General features: G+C 37.2%; 1 protein-coding gene across 1 annotated transcript; it reads right to left on the bottom strand.

Moving 5' to 3' along the window:
* Positions 1-16,025: 16,025 nt before the first annotated feature.
* On the bottom strand, positions 16,026-20,406 carry LOC113711314 (zinc finger BED domain-containing protein RICESLEEPER 2-like). The gene is made up of 4 exons (XM_027234477.2): positions 20,278-20,406; positions 17,819-17,947; positions 16,926-17,224; positions 16,026-16,812 (listed from the first exon to the last, which is right to left on the bottom strand). Exons 1-4 carry the CDS (start codon positions 20,404-20,406, stop codon positions 16,026-16,028), a joined length of 1,344 nt encoding a protein of 447 aa, XP_027090278.2.
* Between the last annotated feature and the right edge of the window lie 499 nt (positions 20,407-20,905).

Below are 20,905 nucleotides of genomic sequence, written 5' to 3'. Positions count from 1 at the left end.
TCCATTTCCTTTAAGTTAGGAATTTTCAGATTTGCTACACCTACTTTGAAAAATTGTATCTCACTCTCTATAAGTCCAAAATTTGAAAACTTGGTACCTTTGGAAACTACTTCCAAAGTACTAAAAAGTTTTTAGAAGACACCTTTCAATGATTCCAAATGGAAGATATTTGAAATTTGGCCCAAAGTTGCTGTTTTGGAAAGTCAGGACAGATTTGGGTTGATTTCAAACAAAGTTTGGAAATTCGGCTAAATTCACACAATGTGAACTAACCTCTAAAATTTGGAACTCAATTAGATTTACAATCAAAGTTTTCAACACAACAAACGGAACAAGAATTGGAGTTTTGAGCACCAAGATATGGTGGTTCAAAGTTACTAAAAAAGTGAGACCGTTAGGCCAAATTCCAGATTTAATTCATGAAAGTTGGGACTTTGGTTGAATATCGAAACGGACTCGGAATGGCACCAAATTTAGCAATATTACACTACCATATGAGGGTTATTTCATTGTAAAATTTCATAGAAAAATACTTACGGAAAGTCAGTTAACAAAATTGTTAAAGTCCCACAAGTTTCCAAGGCAAATCTGCCTTGTATGCAAATTCTCCTTTTCTAAATATTCGGCCAATGAAAATATCTTAAATCTGGTTCATTTAGGTAGAAAATATCTAAGAAGCATCCAAGATGTGTTTGGTAGGTGATTAACACCAAAAATTTCGAAACAACAAGTCCCAATCAAAGTTAAGGCATCAACTAGCCAATAGAGGGTTTTCAATCCCTGAATTAGTTTCGAACTTCGATCACAACTCACTCAATTCAACTTGGAATTGAGCATGGTTGATGGATTTGAAAACTAGATTCATAAAGCTACAATTTCTTAGAAGAAATTGTTTTCAAAATCTGTCCACAACTAGCTCACATTTGAGCATCAATTCGCTGCTCAAAACAGAGCTTCCAGGGAATTAGCGAAACAGGATAGTCACGTTCAAACAATTGGTTTTGATTAGTCAGGTGGAATCAGGATGTGCATTTTATACCGTTGGAAAACTAAAAATGTCTAGTTTCCAGTACCACAAACGGTACTCGATTTTGACTATGAAACAAAAAGTTATAGCTGTTTGAAAAATACTGCCAGTGCAATACGGGAAAAATTCTAGTTTTGAATGAACTTTCGAAATCACCACATTTGGCTATCCAAATCACGTAATATTTTGTAGAAACCTTCCACACAACCCATACAACATATACACATTATAAACAAGTCAATAGAATTTCAAAAAATTGCTCTAAAGGTCACGGTATTCACAGGGGCAGAAATGAAAAAATTCTCCCCTTCACTTCCTTTGAGATTTCATCCATAATATCACTCATTTCTACTAATTTAAGCACTAATCCAACATTATTAACATCAAAACTCACAAAATCAGTCCATCAAGCCAAAGTGAGAGTTCATAGAGCCCGTACATCCAATTTTCAACAAAAATAAAGCTGCCCACATGACTATATGAGCTTATAAGCGCAAGGTAGCTTCCATAAACCAAGAATTTGAAGGTTGATCGTCACTTACTTCTTTGGATGATCAAGGCTGAAATTTCGGCCTCTTGAAGCTCAAAAAGAAATCATGGAAAGCAAGCCCTTTTTCTAGTTTGAGGTGGTCTCCAAGTGGTTAGCAAAGTGTAGTGTGATTTTGAGATGAAATGGAGAAAGATTGGTGCAAAGATTTGGAGTGAAAATGGTGAAGCTTTTCTTCCTCCTTCCTTGCTGTTTTGGCCGGCCACCAAGAGAGAGAAAAGAGAGTGTAGAGAGTGTTGTAGCTTCTTGAGGAAGCTTGAGAATTTGTGGCCAAGATTTGTCCCAAAAGTCAACCGGGAATAGTGCGCGTTCGCGGGCGTTTTGCGTCCAATTCCTCTCGGATTTGTTGCACTAGTGCACTAAATCTCTAATGCATTTACATTCATACTATTATTATTCACTCTTAATGGTCTAAAAATAAAGGTTTAAAATCCCTCAATTAATCGCGGGCGTAAAAACGCGTACTTCCGATTTGTGCGCGATAAAGTGAAATTTTCAAGAAATTCTTATAACGTTAGTATAAATATCTAACACTTGAACACTTAAACATAAAAATACTTATTTTAAGACTAATGTACAAGTTTCCAATTTTTCAAACTTATTGTATCCTCAAATCGGTTATTGTCTCCAAACGTGCATTCACTATTCTCACTTAACGAACTTTCAAAAATTAAATTTTGAAACAAGTCATTTTAAAAAATATAACTAAGCTATAGATCCATGTAATTAGGTCTAAAAAGTTTAGAAATTAATATTCGGGGCAAACAGGCAATTAAATATTTAAATAAGCACGTAACAGGAGTTTAAAATAGATAAATTTTGTGAGTCTTCACATCCTCTCTCCCTTAAGAAAATTTCGTTCTCGAAATTTACCTTGATCCGCGAATAGGTTTGGATATTTTTCTCGAATTGCTTCTTCAATTTTCCAGGTCGATTCCTCTAGTCCGTGGTTCCTCTAAAGAGCTTTTACCAATGGTATCCGTTTATTTCTCAATTCTTTCACCTTCCTATCCAGAAGCATTACCGATTTCTCCTCGTAGGTCAAAATCTCATCAATTTCAATGCTTTCCGGTTGTAAAATATGTGAAGGGTTTGGATGGTACTTCTTATGCATAGACATGTGGAAAACATTATGGATCCGAGACAGATTCGGTGGCAATTCCAACTTATACGCTATCTTTCCCACGCGTTGGATAACCTTGTAAGGTCCTACAAATCTCGGTTGTAACTTCTTTCCCTTCCCAAACATTAAACTTGTTTTCAGAGGTGTAATTTTAAGAAATATTAGATCTCCAACCGCAAACTCTAAGTCCTTCCTCCGATTATCTGCATAACTCTTTTGACGATTTTGAGCGGTCTGAATCTTTTGGCGTACCAACTTTACTTTCTCATTAGCTTCCTCAATCCAAGGCACTGTAGTCAGGTCTAATATCTTTCATTCACCTATTTCATCCCAACAAATTGGAAATCTACACTTTCGACCATAAAATGTTTCATACGGAGCCATTTGAATAGAAGAGTGGAATCTATTGTTATAGGCAAATTCCACCAAAGTTAAATATTTGCTCCAACTCTCCCCAAAATCCAAGGTACAAGTTCTCAACATATTCTCAAGAGTTTGAATCGTCCTCTCACACTGTCCATCGATCTGGGGATGGTAAGTAGTACTAAAATTCAATTTAGTCCCCAATACTTTCTGCATCTTTTGCCAAAATCTCAAAACAAATCTCGAGTCTTTATCGGACACGATACTTACAGGTATTCCATATAACCTGATAATCACATCCAAATATAACTTAGTCAACTTCTCCAATGGGTACTTCATATTAATCGGTAGAAAATAAGCTGATTTGGTCAGTCGATCCACTATTACCCAAATAGCATCATGGCTTCTTTGTGTCCTGGGTAGTCCTGATACAAAATCCATAGTGATGTTCTCCCATTTCCACTCAGGTATCTCCAAAGGTTGCAAAAGTCCCGATGGTTTCTGATGTTCGATTTTTATTTGTTGACAAGTCAAACAAGTGTGGACAAATTGAGCAATTTCCTTCTTCATGCTCTCCCTCCAATACAGATTCTTCAAATTTTGGTACATTTTATTCCCTCCAGGGTGTACCATAAATTTCGATCGGTGTGTTTCTTTTAAAATTTTCTTTTTAAGCCTTTCGTCTTTTGGCACTACTATCCGATTTTAAAACTTCAAAATACCATTTGATCTCGAGTTAAAATCTAACTTCTCTCCCTTTTTGACTTTCTCCACCCACTTTTGCGCTTCAACGTCCTTTTCCTGAGTTTCTTTAATACGTTCCAATAAAATGGAATTCACTACAATATTCTTAAGAGTTACTTTACTCGGCTCAAGTCTAGGGTTTCAATAACTAACTTCCTCTAACAAGTGCAATTCCTTAATCATCAATCCGACCACTTGTACTTGACGACTCAAAACATTGGCCACCGCATTGGCCTTTCCTGGATGGTACTTTATCGTGCAATCATAATCTTCCAAGAATTTCATCCACCTACGTTGCCTTAAATTCAGCTCCTTTTGAGAAAACAAATACTTAAGGCTTTTGTGGTCAGTAAAAACTTCAAATGTTACTCCATACAAATAATGCCTCCATTTCTTTAAAGCAAACACTACCGCCGCTAATTCCAAATCATGAGTCAGGTAGTTTATTTCATGAGGTTTCAATTTCCTAGAGGCATATGCTATCACCTTGTCATTTTGCATTAAAACACATCACAATCCTTCCTTAGAAGCATCTGTGTAGATCACAAAGTTGTCTTTTCCATTTGGTAGAGCTAGTACAGGCGCTCGTGTCAAACGTCTTTTCAATTCTTGAAAACTCTCTTCATACTTAGGACTCCATATAAACTTCTCACTCTTCTTGGTCAATTCAGTCATGGATCCAGCAATTCTAAAAAAATCCTGGATAAATCTCCGGTAATACCCTGTTAATCTTATAAAACTTCGAACCTCAATTGGGTTTTCCGGTCATTTTCACTTTGAAACAGTTTCAACTTTGGCTGGATCCACTTTTATCCCATTCTTAGAAATTATGTGTCCCAAGAATGTCACTTCTTTCAACCAAAACTTACACTTGCTAAATTTAGCATACAATTGGTGTTCCCTCAGGGTTTGCAAAATAATTCTCAAATGCCTCTCGTGATCCTCCACATTCTTAGAGTACACCAAGATATCATCAATAAAGACCATCACAAATTGGTCTAGATAAGACTTAAAGACCCTGTGCATCAAATCCATAAAAGCAGCGGTACATTCGTTAACCCAAATGGTATTACGGCAAACTCAAAATGCCCATACCTCAAGTTAAAAGCAGTTTTAGGTATATCTTTCTTCAAAATCCTCAATTGATAATAACCCTGTCTCAAATCCAACTTGGAGAATACTACCGCCCCTTGCAATTGGTCAAACAATTCATCAATGTGGGGCAACGGGTACTTATTCTTAATAGTAACATCATTTAAGCCTCTGTAATCTATACACAACCTTAAACTCCCATCTTTCTTCTTAACGAATAAGACTGGGGCTCTCCACGATGAATCACTCTCTTTTATAAAGTCCCGTTCCAACAAGTCCTGTAATTGCAATTTCAATTCCTTCAGTTCGGTTGGAGCCATCCGATATGGCATTTTAGAGATAGGTGCTACTTCCGGAGTCACATCAATCTTAAAAGTTATGTCCCTTTCCTGGGGTAAAACTCTAACTCTTCAGGTAAAATATTTGGGTAATCTTTCACAACATGCATATCCTCCAATCTTACTTTATCACTAGGAGTGTTGATTAAAAAAGTCAAATATTCCTTAACTCCTTTACTTAACATTTTCCTAACCCGGATTCCTGAGACAAGTGCATATGAGGCTAATCTACCTCTTACATTCAATTTCAGGGTTGCCTCTCCCGGAATACACAATTCTACTGTTTATCTTTGTTCGCACCTTTTGATGATTACAAAACAAGTGGATAAAACTAATATTTTTCAAGTTTATTTTTTGTCAGAAAATGGAACAAGACAGGTTCAAAGGCCAAGCATCTGTTAAAACATCTGTCGGACGGACAAATACATCCTATCGCCCGTCCGATAACCGTTGAGTATCTTCGGATGCGCAAAGAACCTATCTTCGGACGTCCGAAACTGATAAGTCAGCACTTCTAAGATCTCTAACCTCGATCGGACGCACAATACCTGAGCACCGGACGTCCGACAATCGTTGCAACACTTCGGACGACAGGCATTAGAAGCACCGGACGTCCGAAAGAATCAATGAAGGATTCCAAGTTTTACATCATATGGTCGAACGCATATTCTGATGCTGCCGGACGTCCTAAAGATTTCAAGAAAATTTTCTTGAAATCACTACCTGCGTTCGAACGCACAAAACCAGCCTACCGGATGTCCGACACTACTAACGGCTAGTTGACTTTTCAGCTACCTTGTGTCCGTTAGTGGCATTAATTGAAGATGTTTTTGGTCTATTATAAGTAGGATAAAAGTCAACCACCAAGAGTATCGATACACATTAAGTCTACATCAGATCTTGAGTGATTCAAGCATAAGAATACTCCAAAAAGAAGATTTGTACTCTTAGTTGTGTGATCTATATTTAGCTTTTCAAGTGTGATTCAATTTCTTCAATAGTGTAGCTTTGTGAGGATCATTTGAGTGATTGTAAAACTTCCTTGCTTGATCAAGTGTATCTAGAGGTAAGGAGGAAGTGATCCTTCCCGTGTACACAAGAGATTGGTTGTATGTTGAATCAACTTGAAGGAGTTTACAATATAATGGGATATTCAAACTCTAGTCGAGTTTGAGATTTGGTTTGCTTTCCATCTTCTTATTCACTGTTTTGCAACATTAACTGTTTATCTCTTCTGCTCTAAATTACTTCCGTTTTATCATAAGTTGTTCCTTGGTCTGGTACTTTAGAAAAAGAGGGTTAGTTCAGAAAAAAAAGGGATTTATATTTTGGCTAGCTTTTAAACCACCTAATTCACCCCCCCTCTTTGGTTGTTTTCGACCCTTACAATTGGTATCAGAGTTTGGTCTCCTTGAAATTAAGCTTAATCGGTTTAGGAGTAAATATGACAACCAACAATGTCATGTTCTTTGAGGGATAATCAGTAACTAGACCTCCTATGTTCAATGGTTCAAACTATGTGAGTTGGAAGGAAAGGATGATTATTTTCTTACAATCTATTGATATTGAGCTATGGTTTATTGTCAATGAATGTCCGTTTGATGCCTCTACTATTGATGCAAATACAAACAGGCCAAGACCAAAAATAAGAAGGGAACTAACTGCTGAAAATAGAACTCATCTCACTTCGAATGCCAAGGCGATGAATGTACTGTACAGTGCTTTAGACTCAAACGAATCTGTTAGAGTCAAGGGCTGCAAATCTGCAAAAGAAATCTGGGATAAATTTCGAGAAATACATGAAGGAAGTGAAAATGTGAGAGAATAGAAGAAGTCCATTCTGGTTACAAAGTATGAATCCTTTAAGATGGAACCTAACGAAAATATCGACAAGTTGTATTGCAGATTCAATGATCTTATTAAGGATCTAGAAGTTCTTGAGAAAGATTACTCTTTAGGTGAGAAAAACAGAAAAATTCTGAATACTCTATCAAAGGATTGGGAGAGCAAAGTGACTGTAATTGAGGAAGCCAAAGATCTGAACACTTTATCTATTGAATCCCTTATAAATTCACTAACCTCTTATGAGCTAAAACTCAAGTCTAAGGTGCAGGAAGAAGAAGACACAAGAGTTAGAAAGAGCATTGCTCTGAAGACTTCACAAGAAAAAGATGATACAATCTCTCTGGATGGAGATGACATGGAAGGTGATGATAGTGATATTACACTAATCACACGAGACTTCAAAAGAATACTCAACAAGAGAAGATTCAGAAAAGAAGGACATAGCAATTCCTTTCCAAATCAGTCCAACAACTTCAGAAATAAAGGAAAACTGGAATTCAACAAAAAATAAACTGATAAGTGCTTTGAATGCGGTCAACCTGGTCATTATGCAAATGAATGTCTAATGAAGAAAAAGAAGGAGAACAAGAGTGAACGAAAACCAAAATTCAACAATTTTCAGATCACCTGGAATGATTGCAATTCAGAAGGAGAAGTAGAAGAAGAAGAGGAATCCGTCCAAGTGGCTTTCATGGCCATTGGAGATGAAGAGGTGAACCTGGTGAACATTGTTAAAGAATCAAAATGATTCATAGATAGTGGATGCTCAAGACATATGACTGGTGATGCATCACAGTTCATCAAACTCAAGCAAAAAACAAGTGGAAAAGTTACTTTTGGAGACGATAATAAAGCCAAAACTGTTGGAATTGGTGATGTTGGTAAGAATGGTCAGACTTTTATTCATAATGTTCTTTTAGTCGACAACCTGAGTTACAATTTGCTGAGTGTTAGTCAATTATATGATAGGAACCTGCTCGTGTTATTTAAGAAACATGAATGCCTTGTTCTTGACTCAAAGTTTAATATTGTTTTCAAAGGAAAAAGAGTTAATGACATTATGTGGTGATTCTTGAAAAAGTTGATACTTCCAGCCTTAGTTGTCTCAAAGTAGCAAATGAGGATCCCTGGTTATGGCACAGAAGGCTTTGTCATTTCAATATGGATTTGCTAAAATAGATTTCCAAAAAGGACCTGGTTAGAGGGCTCCCAAAACTCAATTTTTGTAAAGATCGCATTTGTGATACTTGCCAATTTGGAAAACAAGTCAAGGTATCTTTTAAACCAAAAAAATGTGTTTCTACCTCAAAACCCTTAGAACTCCTACATCTTGATCTTTTTGGTCCAACTCAAACCACAAGCCTTGGTGGCAAGAGATTCTGTTTTGTTGTTGTTGATGACTATTCTAGATACATTTGGGTTATGTTTCTTGCACATAAAGATGACGCTTTCAAAAACTTTGTTTCCCTGTTTGCCAAGGTTCAAAATCTGATTGGTTTGAAAATCATAAAAATAAGAAGTGACAATGGCACAGAATTTCATTTTTGTGGATTTCCAGAATTTTATGATAACAATGGCATTACACATGAGTTTTCTATTGCTAGAGTATCTCAGCAAAATGGAGTGGTTGAGAGGAAAAATAGAATTCTTCAAGAAGCTGCTAGAACCATACTTAGTGAATGCAATTTACAAATGTACTTTTGGGTTGAAACTATAAACACTGCATGCTATACCATGAACAGAGTTCTCTTAAGACCAATCTTGAACAAAACTTCATATGAGCTGTTGTTTGATAAAAAACCTGTAGTTGGTTATTTTAAAGTTTTTGGTTGCAAATGCTTCATTCTGAACATCAAGGAGTATCTTGGTAAGTTTGATAAAAAATCTGATGAGGAAATCTTCTTGGGATATTATGAAAATAAGAGAGACTTTAGAGTTTATAATCGTAGAACTCTGGTTATAGAAGAAGCTATACATATCACTTTTGATGAATCTAATGGTGACACTTCCATGAGTTGTGGTGAAGATGATGATGCAGGTGTTCGAGAAGAATTAAAGAAGCTAACAATCAGCAATTAAGGCACTGCTCCATCAGAAAATGATTCAAAGGAAGATGAAAATCAAGACAGTCCTGCTAGAGAAGACAATGACAGTAATACTGCAATTCCTAATGATCTTCCAAGAGTTTGGAAATTCGTCCAAAATTATCCTAAGGAACTTATCATTGGGGATCCATCTGAAAAGGTCAGAACACGTTCCTCCTCTAGACAATTAATTGATAACTTTACATTGGTCTCACATTTTGAGCCCAAAAATGTTGTTGATGCATTGAATGATGAGAGCTGGATTTTGGCCATGGAAGAGGAGTTAAATCAATTTGAAAGAAATAAGGTTTGAACATTAGTTTCTAAATCACAAAATCATCCTATTATTGGCACTAAATGGGTTTTTAGAAACAAAATGAATGACAAAGGTGAGATAGTTAGAAACAAGGCCAGATTGGTAGCTAAAAGTTACCCTCAAGAAGAAGGAATTGATTTTGATGAATCATTTGTACCCGTAGCTAGGTTAGAATCTATTAGAATGTTTTTAGCTTTTGCATGTTTCAAAAATTTTAAATTATTTCAAATGGATGTTAAAAGTGCTTTCTTAAATGGTTTTATAGATCAAGAAGTTTATGTTGATCAGCCCCCTGATTTTGAAAATAAGAATTATCCAAACCATATTTTTAAACTCTCAAAAGTTTTGTATGGATTAAAACAAGCTCCAAGAGCATGGTATGAACACTTGAGTGATTTTTTGATTGAGAATGGGTTCAAAAGAGGCATAGTAGATACTACTCTTTTCACTAAACAAAGTTCACGTGATCTTCTAATTGTTCAAATATATGTTGATGATATTATTTTTGGTGCTACTAATGAGAACTTGTGCAAGGAATTTTCCAAAATAATGCAAAAAGAGTTTGAAATGAGCATGATGGGAGAATTAAATTTCTTCCTTGGACTCTAAGTGGCTCAAACCAGAGAAGGAACGTTTATCAATCAAACAAAATACACTAAAGAGCTGCTCAAAAGATTTGGAATGGAGGACTCAAAGCAGGTTGGAACACCTATGTGCACATCTACCAAGCTCGACAAAGATGAAGAAGTTGATGAAAAGAAGTATAGAGGTATGATTGGTAGTCTACTTTATTTAACTGCTAGTAGACCAGATATCATGTTTGTTGTATGCTTATGTGCTCGTTTTCAGTCCTGTCCAAAGGAATCACATTTGAATGCAGTAAAAAGAATTCTTAGATATCTAAAAGGAACCTTGAATTTTGGTCTTTGGTATCCTAGGTGTAATGAACTCCCATTGAGTGGATTCTCTGATGCTGATTTCGGTGGTTGTAAAGTTGATAGAAAAAGTACATCAGGAATATGTAACTTGCTTGGAAACTACTTAGTATCCTGGTTCTGCAAGAAACAAAATGCTATTTCTCTTTCTACAACTGAAGCAGAATATATTGCTGCTGGTGCTTGTTGTGCTCAACTGTTATGGATGAAAAATACATTGAATGATTTCGGACTAATATATGAATGTGTGCCTATGTATTGTGATAACACTAGTGCCATAAATTTGACAAAAAATCCCATTCAACACTCTAGAACAAAGCATATAGACATAAAGCAACACTTCATTCATGATCTTGTTCAAAAGAGAGAAATCTGCATTCAGTAGGTGTGTTCGAAAAATTAAATTGCTGATATTTTTACAAAATCCCTTCCACTGGACGAGTTTGTGTATCTTAGAACAAAACTGGGCGTCTGTGAAAAAGTTCTCTAAAAATTTCCATCGGACGTCCGATGTGTTAGAACGGACGTCCGACAGTGTTCTTCATCAGTTTCCCCAGGAAATTTTTGTTCAGACGATTGTGTAGGACGCTTCACTTCGTTCGGCCGTCCGACACTCAATTTACTGCGTCTTATAAAGAAGCCATCCATTTCATTCAGTTCAGTTACCTCCTTAGACTCGAACGCAACCCTTCGGTTCTCCTTCAAATTCAAAATTCAAATTAGTCGTGTCCCGCATTCAAGTTCCAAGGAATTGATCCAACCAATTTCATTACACTTCCATTGACCGTTTTACTTCACTCATAACACCCCATAACTCCCAACTGTCTCATAATTCCCAATTCATACTAGAAACCCTAACTTTTCCAAATCCACTACCTGTAATCATCTCAAGCATCCTCTGCAGCTCTTAACACACTAGTAGTCAATTTGACACGCATCTGCACTACACTGCATCTCAAGAATCATCTGCATTACATCATGGTGAGAGTTAGAGGCGGTTCAGCAAGTGCCGGACGCACATTTAGACTCAGGGATGAAGATGTTGAGATCGTAGAACCTTCCAACAGGGTATTCAAAAAGAGGACAGGGACTCGTGGTAGAAAGGCAAAGCAACCTGCAAAGAAGATACAGGATGCTCCAACTGCTGATTCATCTCCTGTACAAGTGGAAGCACATCAAACTGAGGAACAAATTGCTGAGGAACAGCAAACACCTGAACCCTCTACCAAAAAATCACCTAGGACAAGGTCTGGTGCTCAGACTACTGGGTCATCTGCCAAACAAAATGCAAAAAGGAAAAGCACTTCAAAGGAACCAGAGGCTCAGCCTGTCAAAGAACCAACACCCCTGCCAAAGTTCATTGATGACGAGGCCAGAGATTGATTTGAGTTAATCTCTCAAAAACGATTCATCATTCAGAGGTCTGTCATCCCATATGAATTTCGTAAGATTGATTTAGAACCTGTGCTTAAGCATTTTGAGTTCCAAAAATGGATTCACCTCCTGACTATCCCACACACCTTCTACCCTGACATGCTTTACCAGTTTTTTGCAAATCTTAGGAAAGAAAACCCACACACCGAGCTTATCTCTAGAGTCAATTCTGTTGATATCACTTTAACTCCTGATGTCATTAACTCTGTTTTGAAAACTAAGATTGAAGATGGCTTCAGCGGAAAAATTACAAATTTCTTTTCATATGAAGAATTCCCCTCTGCTTACCATCATTTTCACATCTCCAAGTTAATGACTTACTTTCGTACTCACTTCAACACTCCTGCTGAGGCGAGATTAGAGGATCTCAGTCCTCAGAACTTGATTATCTTCACCGTTGTTTCCAATCTGTTGGTACCCACTGATGGTCACAGAACCGATGCAAACAAAATGGAATTGTATCTGTTTTACTATTTTGTGGAAAAGATCAGAATCGATTTTGGTTTTGTGATGTGCAAATTCCTACTTAAGATTAGTACCGACAGTCGTAGGAACCTTTCCTATGGAAAATTCCTGACTCCCATCTTTGCTCACCTTGAAATTCCCTTCACTGGAAAGTCTCCTAGAGATAGTGCCTCAACTGTTTTCTCAAAAGCCTATTTTGAACGAAAAAATTTGAAGTTTTTTTAGGGTCACTGGTGTCACAAGGAACCTCTGTCAGAGTTAAGAAGAAAGAGCCTTCATGAAACTCCAGTCACTCCTAGGACCCCTCGGGATCAATCCATGTATATCTCTCCTTTCACCATTCACCCTAGAAAATCAGCCAACAAGTCCTTTGTATACAACTCTGAGGTCATCACGTTGTTTGAAGACCTCAAGCAACATGTTATGCTCATTGAAGATGGTTTAATGTCGACCATGACACCTGACCAGCAGGCTTCCTTCATAGAGAAACGAAATCTTCTTGTGCCTCCCACTTCTGTGAACAATGAACATGCTCATCAAAAAGAGCCCAGAACTGAGCCTACTGAGAACACTCCTGGTACTGAAGATACTCCAGAAGCTCATGCCTCCAGTTCTCAGCCCAAGAATAAAGGAAAAGCTCCCATCTCTGAAGAGGCGACTGAAGTTGATGCTGAAGATACTGAAGAGGAAGATCATGTGGATCCTGAGCAATTTCGTTTGACTAGGAGAAGGCCTGGATCATCCAATATCACCATATAGGCACTACTAGGTCACTGCACTTCATGAGTAGTTCTCAATAATTCTCTTTTGCATATTTTGCTCTTAAAAGATATCTGGTGTGCTTGTTAATTTTAAGGAGTTTACTCCTCTACTGGTCTGTAAAAATATTTAACTATCCGTTATTGGAAGATGTTTCTATATTATGGTTGTGTCTCTCTTGTCTTAAATGGATGTTGTCTCTCCTGTCTTAAATGGATGTCTTAAATCCGTTGTTAGCTATCTCTCTTATCTGTTTATGTCAGTTCTTGTTGATTGTTGTTATTTGTTGCTGCTCTGATCTTAGTTCTGATTAATTTTGGTTCTGATATGGATATTGTTGTAATGATGACAAAAATGGGGAGAAACATGGATGGAATCAGGATCTATATGTGAGGGGGAGTCAAGAATCTGATCTATATGTAAGGGGGAGTCAAGTAAATTTTTCTGTGGGGTATGAAAATTTTCTGTGGGGCACAGAAAATTTTCTGAGGGGGAGTTGTAAATACTCCAAGACCTCTCTAAGAAAAGGGAAACTATATCAAAATTTCCTCATTTCATCCATTGTTTTGTCATCATCAAAAAGGGGGAGATTGTTTATCTTTGTTCGTACCTTTTGATGATTACAAAATAAGTGGATAAAACTAATGTTTTCCAAGTTTATTTTTTGTCAGAAAATGGAGCAAGACAGGTTCAAAGGCCAAGCATCTGCTAAAACATCTGTCGGACGCACAAATACATCCTATCGGCCGTCCGATAACCGTTGAATATCTTCGGACGAGCAAAGAACCTATTTTCGGACGTCCGAAGCTGATAAGTCAGCACTTCTAAAATCTCTAACCTCGATCGGACGCACAATACCTGAGCACCGGACGTCCAACAATCGTTGCAACACTTCGGACGACAGGCATTAGAAGCACCGGACGTCCGAAAGAATCAATGAAAGATTCCAAGTTTTACATCATATGGTCGGACGCATATTCTGATGTTGTCGGACGTCCTAAAGATTTCAAGAAAATTTTCTTGAAATCACTACCTGCGTTCGGACGTACAAAACCAGCCTACCGGACGTCCGACACTACTAACGGCTAGTTGACTTTTCAGCTACCTTGTGTCCGTTAGTGGCATTAATTGAAGATGTTTTTGGTCTATTATAGGATAAAAGTCAACCACCAAGAGTATCGATACACATTAAGTCTACATCAGATCTTGAGTGATTCAAACATAAGAATACTCCAAAAAGAAGATTTGTACTCTTAGTTGTGTGATCTATATTTAGCTTTTCAAGTGTGATTCATTTTCTTCAATAGTGTAGATTTGTGAGGGTTATTCCAGTGATTGTAAAACTTCCTTGCTTGATCAAGTGTATCTTGAGGCAAGGAGGAAGTGATCCTTCCCGTGTACACAAGAAATTGGTTGTATGTTGAATCAACTTGAAGGAGCTTACAATATAAAGGGATATTCAAACTCTAGTCGAGTTTGAGATTTGGTTTGCTATTCCATCTTCTTATTCACTATTTTGCAACATTAACTATTTATCTCTTCTGCTCTAAATTACTTCCGCTTTATCATAAGTTGTTCATTGGTCTGGTACTTTAGAAAAAGAGGGCTAGTTCAGAAAAAAAGGGATTTATATTTTGGCTAGCTTTTAAACCACCTAATTCACCCCCCTCTTAGATTGTCTTCGATCCTTACATCTACTATCTTCATCTTACAATTCAACTGAGTATTGAAACGGGCTAACCAGTCCATTCCTAAGATCACATCATACCCTTTAATTGCTAAGCCTCTCAAATCAGCCAGTAATTTACATTCTTCAACCCAGATCTCACAATTTTTATATACCAAATTAGCGATTAAACTTTGGTCCCCAATAGGCGTTCTAACATCCAAGTCATAGGGTAATTTAATTGGCTTCAAGTCTATTCCGCTCATGAAATTAAGATTTACAAAAGAATGTGTCGCACTGAGATCAATTAAAATCTTAGCTAAACGGTGGAAAACAGGAACCTTACCTTCAACTACCTTAGTCGCATCAGGTATCTATTGATGATCCAGTGCATAAACCCTAGCAGGTACCTTTGGTCGGCTTCCTCCAGCACTGGTCTGTTTAGAGGTTGACTTTTCGAGTCTTTGGGTGCTACCTCCCACCTTCAGCTTATTTTAGACTTGTCAATCGGGTCTAATGAGTCGGGCTTTTATAAGTTCAAGCTCAGCTCATTTAATTTATAACACCTTCGGATTTCGAGTTATGAGTTTCGGGTTAATAAATGTGAAGTTCATATTCAACTCACATAATATTCGGGTTGTGAGTCTTATTCGAGTTTAGCTCAAACTCACTTATTACTCAATTTTCTTAATATAATTGCTATAATTGTTAAGTTGTAAAACTGATTTAACATTCACAGAAGTGTAATATTAAAACTAAACACGAACGAGTAATAATTCTTAAAAAGTACATAAACCAAGAATTTTTTCAACAATATTTATGTCTAATTCATTCAAAGTACATTAAAAACAATAATAAAACACATGGTCATAAGCCAATATATTTTCAAATATTAGAACTTTTTCATAACCTTGTGACTTGAATCCAAACATGCCAATACAAAAAGAAATCAATCAATATTATGTCAATATAAAAATTTATTCAATGAACAAAAAAAGTTAGAGTTTTAAGTCTGCATTATGAATATTGGCTCTCAAAAAAACCGGTAGAGGAGTTGATTTTAACTCTTGGATGGAGGAGGAGCTGGTAGAATAAACACTACTTGTTAGTCTAAACATCAACAAGAAATCAAATAATTAATGAAAATTTTTAAATATTGCTACTAACCAGTAAAATTAGGATCAAATTCTTGTTCAAAATCAAATTCCTTAGGTGCATCTTTAATCCAATCTTAAGCACAAATTAATGCTTCAACAGTGGAGGGTAACAATGAGCTACGAAACTTGTTCAAAACACGTCCCCTGTACTGAAAGCACTCTCAGATGCAACTGAAGAAACATGAATAGATAAAATGTCTCTTGCCATCATGGACAATATTGGAAATTTGGCTGCATGAGTTCTCCAATAATCCAATACATTAAATGATTCTTCTTCATCGGCCTTGCCTGGATATATCTTTTCCTCCAAATAAGAGTCCAACTCTGTCTTGCTACAAGTGCTATCTTCTTCCTCGTCAAGGCTATAAAAATCATCTATGTAATTCTTCTTTGCTGTGGAAGAAGTGCTGCTGCTTGTCCCTGTAGTTTTTTCGTTTTGTGAAGTTATATCCTGCTGACAACTCACTTCATAAGCCTTTACATACTCGATGAAAAGATCTTGAAGTGTTTTTTGAACACGATCTAACATATATGGTGCTAAATAGCTCTCATAAATCTTGCTAAAGATGGTCTTCAATTTTCTCATTTTAAACCTGGGATCTAAAACAAAAGCAACAGATAGCAAGATATTTGGCTCTTTTTCTAGCCAATATTTCTCAAATTTCACCAACATGTTCACTGCCATACTTCCAAGAAGTGGGCTGTCCTCTATAGAAGTTTCCCTTAATAATATGAACACACGGTAAATTTCACGAAGAAACACATTAGCTGTGTAATATTTGCTGCCAGATAAAATTTTTGTGACAGTGTAAAAAGTTTCTAGAAAACCATGAACAATCCGAGCTTTTTCCCAATCATCAGCCAAGGGAGGATCCTTGAAGTTCAAATCACGAGTTTTCATGCGGTCATAAGCTCTCCTATAATGTAATGCAGATTCAAGTATTAAATGTGTTGAGTTCCACCTTGTACATATATCTAGAGATAACATTTTGCCTCTAGAAATACATTCCTGGTCAGATAGTGTAGAAACTCAAGTTTTCTCTTAGCAGATCCTCTAACATATTTCACTGCATTCCTAACCCTATGAATACAATCATTAATCTCATCTAATCCTTCTTGAACAATCAAATTAAGAACATGATCCCAACAACGAACTTGAATATTGCTCCCATTTACCAATAATGCACCTCTAAATGAATAATGCTCTTGCAGGCATCTAGCAACAACATCATTAGTTGAAGCATTATCCATAGTTATGGTGCATATCTTATCAATATTCCACTCTAGCAAGCAATTGATAATTATATCAGATAGATTCTCCCCTGATGCCTTCATTGGAACCAAGACAAAATTGATAATTTTTTTATGCAATTTCCAATGATGATCTGTGAAATGAGCAGTCAATGCCATGAAAGGAAGATCCGTCTTAGATGTCCAAGTATCTGTTGTCAAACATACTTTTGGTTTGGATTGAAAAAAGATCTCCTTCAATTTACTTTTTTCAAATTCATATATTTTCATACAGTCACTTTTCATTGTGTTTCTAGACACAAATTTAACCTTCAGATTAAGACCCAGAGCATACTTCTGAAATGATTTATCTTCAACGAAATTGAATGGCAGCTCTCGATTAATTATAAGCTCCGTTAGATCTTTTCGACTACTCTCTTGATCAAATTTCCAAACAGAGTTACTAGCTTGATCTGAATTACCTTTGGGGAAACTAAGAAGTGTTTGCCCTTTTGACGATTGTCCACCTATGGCTCTTTTGTAGGCTACACATATGCCCCCAAGTATATGTCGATGCAAATGAGTTGTTCCTCCTTTACTGCGGCAGGAGAAAACTTTCTTGCAATAATTGCAAGTACATTCCTCCTCCTTTGGTGAAATCTTGGTGAAATGGGCCCAAACTTTGGACCTGACCTTCACTTCTCTTTTCCTCTTTTCACCTTTATTTGTTTCTTCTCCTTCAGGTTCTTGTTTAGCTGCAGTTTCTGTTGCTTCAACATCTGTGATTGTAATAACAATGTCTTCATTGTTTGCATCTGACATCTAATGCCAAAAAAAAGGACATTGTCAAGGAGGTAAAGTATTTACTGGTACACATAAGAGAAATAACAAAGTGATCATTGTATTAAAAAAAATGTTACTATGCAAATACAACAAATTCATACCTCAGAATTTCCCAGTTTTGATTTCTAAGAATGTGGTTCGAATATGCACAGCAGTCAAAAGATTGACAGGATAATTTTTTCCTTGATTGAGAAATGAAAAAAAATCAATAAGCAAGTTTAAGTTAAAATAAAATAACTAATTGGATATCCAACCCAATTGGCCAATTCATTATGAAAACTGGCAAACCTTAATACTGGTTTGCCACATATCAACAACATATTTGGATACCTACCAATAAAAACTGTATAAAGACAACTACCTCAACTCCCTAAACATACATTCCAGTGAATGCTACCACCGGGGTACTCAGGTAATGCAGTTCAAATTAAAGGATTCATAAAAGCTAGAGCTAAAGGGCAGTTCCAGATAGTAAACCAAGATATATTAGACCATTCTATGACCCAAAGATTTGACATCCATAATTAAATCACAAAAAATAAAAAAAATAAAAACCAAGGTGCAGTTTATAAGTACCATAAAAATAATAAAAATAAAACTCTAAATAAAAAAAGGGAAAACACATTAGATCGGACAGATAAAAAATTTGGAGACCAAAATTAAAAGTTACCTTGCCTCTGGTTTTGGAGATCGAGATTGAAAGTTGCAACCGGAGAATCCGAAGTGCGAGCCTGCGAGATGGCCAGTGGAGGCACGGTCCGCACGGAGAGTTCAAAAATCGTTGGTCTTTGGTGAAGTGGTTGGTCGTGAGAGAAATCAAGGGTAACCAAACAAAGTGCTTCGGCTGGCCTTCAGACATTGGAGAACTCTCACTTGCGATTTTGATTCTTTGAAGAAATGGAAATGAATGAAGAATCACTTCGGTCAATTTGGTGGTCTTGTGGAGCTTTGACTATTTGTTCCTTAGAGCTGTAAGTGTGAGTGTGACTCTGTGAGTATGAAGATTGAAGACCGATATTTGGCCTTTGGGTTCTCTTCTCGAAGACTAAAGACTCTTCAGCGGCAAAGACGATGACAAAATGATTTAGTAGGCTCTCAAGACTCTTTAATGAAGAGTCAGACTCTTCTTGAATGAATAGAAATTAGTAAATGAGACAAAACGACTTTATTAATTATATAGTTAATTTTAATTACTAAACATTATATAATATTTATTTTAATCACCAATTCAGGAGCGTACTTGAAAAGTTTAGTAAATTTCCCTTTATACTCTGCTACACTAAGGGTCCCTTGTTTCAACTTGATAAACTCATCCTCCCTCTTTTCTTGGATCAAAGGTGGAAGAAATTTTTCATTAAACTCCCTCGTAAAATTCTCCCAAGTCCAAGGGGTTTGGGTTCTCTCCCATTTTCCTTTTATCATGTCCCACCAAGCACGAGCCACTCCCTCAAATTGGAAAGCAGCAAAATTCACTCGCCTATCTTCGGTATAGTCTAAGGCAGCGAATATATTAGTCACCCTTTCCAATCAATTCTCCGCTACCTCAGGATCAGATTCACCAATAAACTTAGGCGGGTTAAATTTCAAGAATCTCTCCAAGGCTCTATCCTCTCCTCTATCCTGTCCTCCAAGTTAGTAAAACGGTCCAGGACCTTGTCTATCAGCTAACCGCTCTAGGATATCAGTCATCCTATTAATGGCAGTAACCAGTTGATTACCCTCAATATTTTCTTGTCCCTGGGTCGGTCCAGTTGCCGATCCCTGATCATCCCCCTGAGGTTGGGCCTGTTTAGTCTCTCGCCCATGGTTTCGACCACTCCTTAGTCCTTCCATTATCCTAGGCGTGCCTAGTGCAAGAAATGAATCAATTACGCAAGAAAATATTTAAAACAAGAACCAATCACGAAAGCATTGAAAATAACGATAATTTACATTCATTAACTTGTCAAAATCCATACAATTAGCAAGTCATGGGGAAAATCACAAAAATATAACACACATGTGTCACAAGAGTACTTTCAGTCATATAAGACTAAAGCAAAATCAAGTGCCACAAAAGTAGGCCACACAGTCACGCAAAATACAATGGTCTCAGCACTCGCATCACCCCAGTTAATCCTAACTGTACCAATCAAAAGGGTCAAAAGAGTCAATCACTAGGGACCTAGTCCACAGTAGGACTACCATGAGGAATCTCCTCCTCAGGATCCTCCTCCGGATCCTCCTCTAAGTCCTCCCCCTGAACTGGATTCTGGACAATATCCGACACCCCCTCTATCGTCTCAGTGGCATCAGCCAAAATCATAGACCTCCACTCCTAATCTAGTAAGTCGAGCCCTAGTTCTCTGGAGCTCCTCACGAGTAACTGCAGCCGCTGCCACCTCACCCTCCAGTGTCTCCTCGAGCTCAGCGACCCTCTTACCCTGAGCGCCATCCATCTGTCTAAGCTCATCTACCTTCTCCTGCAAATCTCGGATGAGGTTCACCAACTGACGACGCTCGTCGTCCAAAGCTAGCACGAGATGGTTCGGGTAGGCGAAGATCAATCTACACGAACATCGGAGATACCTATTGGCAGGTGAGTAACGCACGCGAGCCCCTCTATCAAGAGCTTGGTAGTAAATAGGCCTAGAAGGCTCTACATGACCATTAGCATGGTCATTCCCATTAGCTGCCGGAGTTCCATTTTCATTTTTCATCCCTGCAAAACAACTACACTTTTCAGGTTAGAAACTTAATCACTAACTCGCACGAATGTCGCTTAATGCATGACCAACTTAGTCACTAACTTGTCCAAGTATCACTTAAGGTATGACTGAGTCATCCTATTTCAAATCTTAAAGATAAGGTTTTTAATATAACTTCTAAATAGATTTCTAACCTAGCGCTCTGATACCAACTGTGACGCCCCCACTTCTTCCTAAGGCGAACCAAAGG

This window comes from Coffea arabica, chromosome 10e (genome assembly GCF_036785885.1).
Source record: "Coffea arabica cultivar ET-39 chromosome 10e, Coffea Arabica ET-39 HiFi, whole genome shotgun sequence".
NCBI lineage: Eukaryota > Viridiplantae > Streptophyta > Magnoliopsida > Gentianales > Rubiaceae > Coffea > Coffea arabica.
Note: the sequence above shows the minus strand (reverse complement) of the source record. Positions and strands in the feature narration are given on the sequence as shown.

Coding starts and splice junctions, on each gene's coding strand:
- LOC113711314 (XM_027234477.2), bottom strand. CDS start 20,406: ATGGATGGCGCTCAGGGTAAGAGGGTCGCTGAGCTCGAGGAGACACTG. Junction 17,948..20,277: donor TTACTAGATTAGGAGTGGAG/GTCTATGATTTT, acceptor TTTTGGCATTAG/ATGTCAGATGCAAACAATGA. Junction 16,813..16,925: donor TCTGCTAAGAGAAAACTTGA/GTTTCTACACTA, acceptor ATTACATTATAG/GAGAGCTTATGACCGCATGA.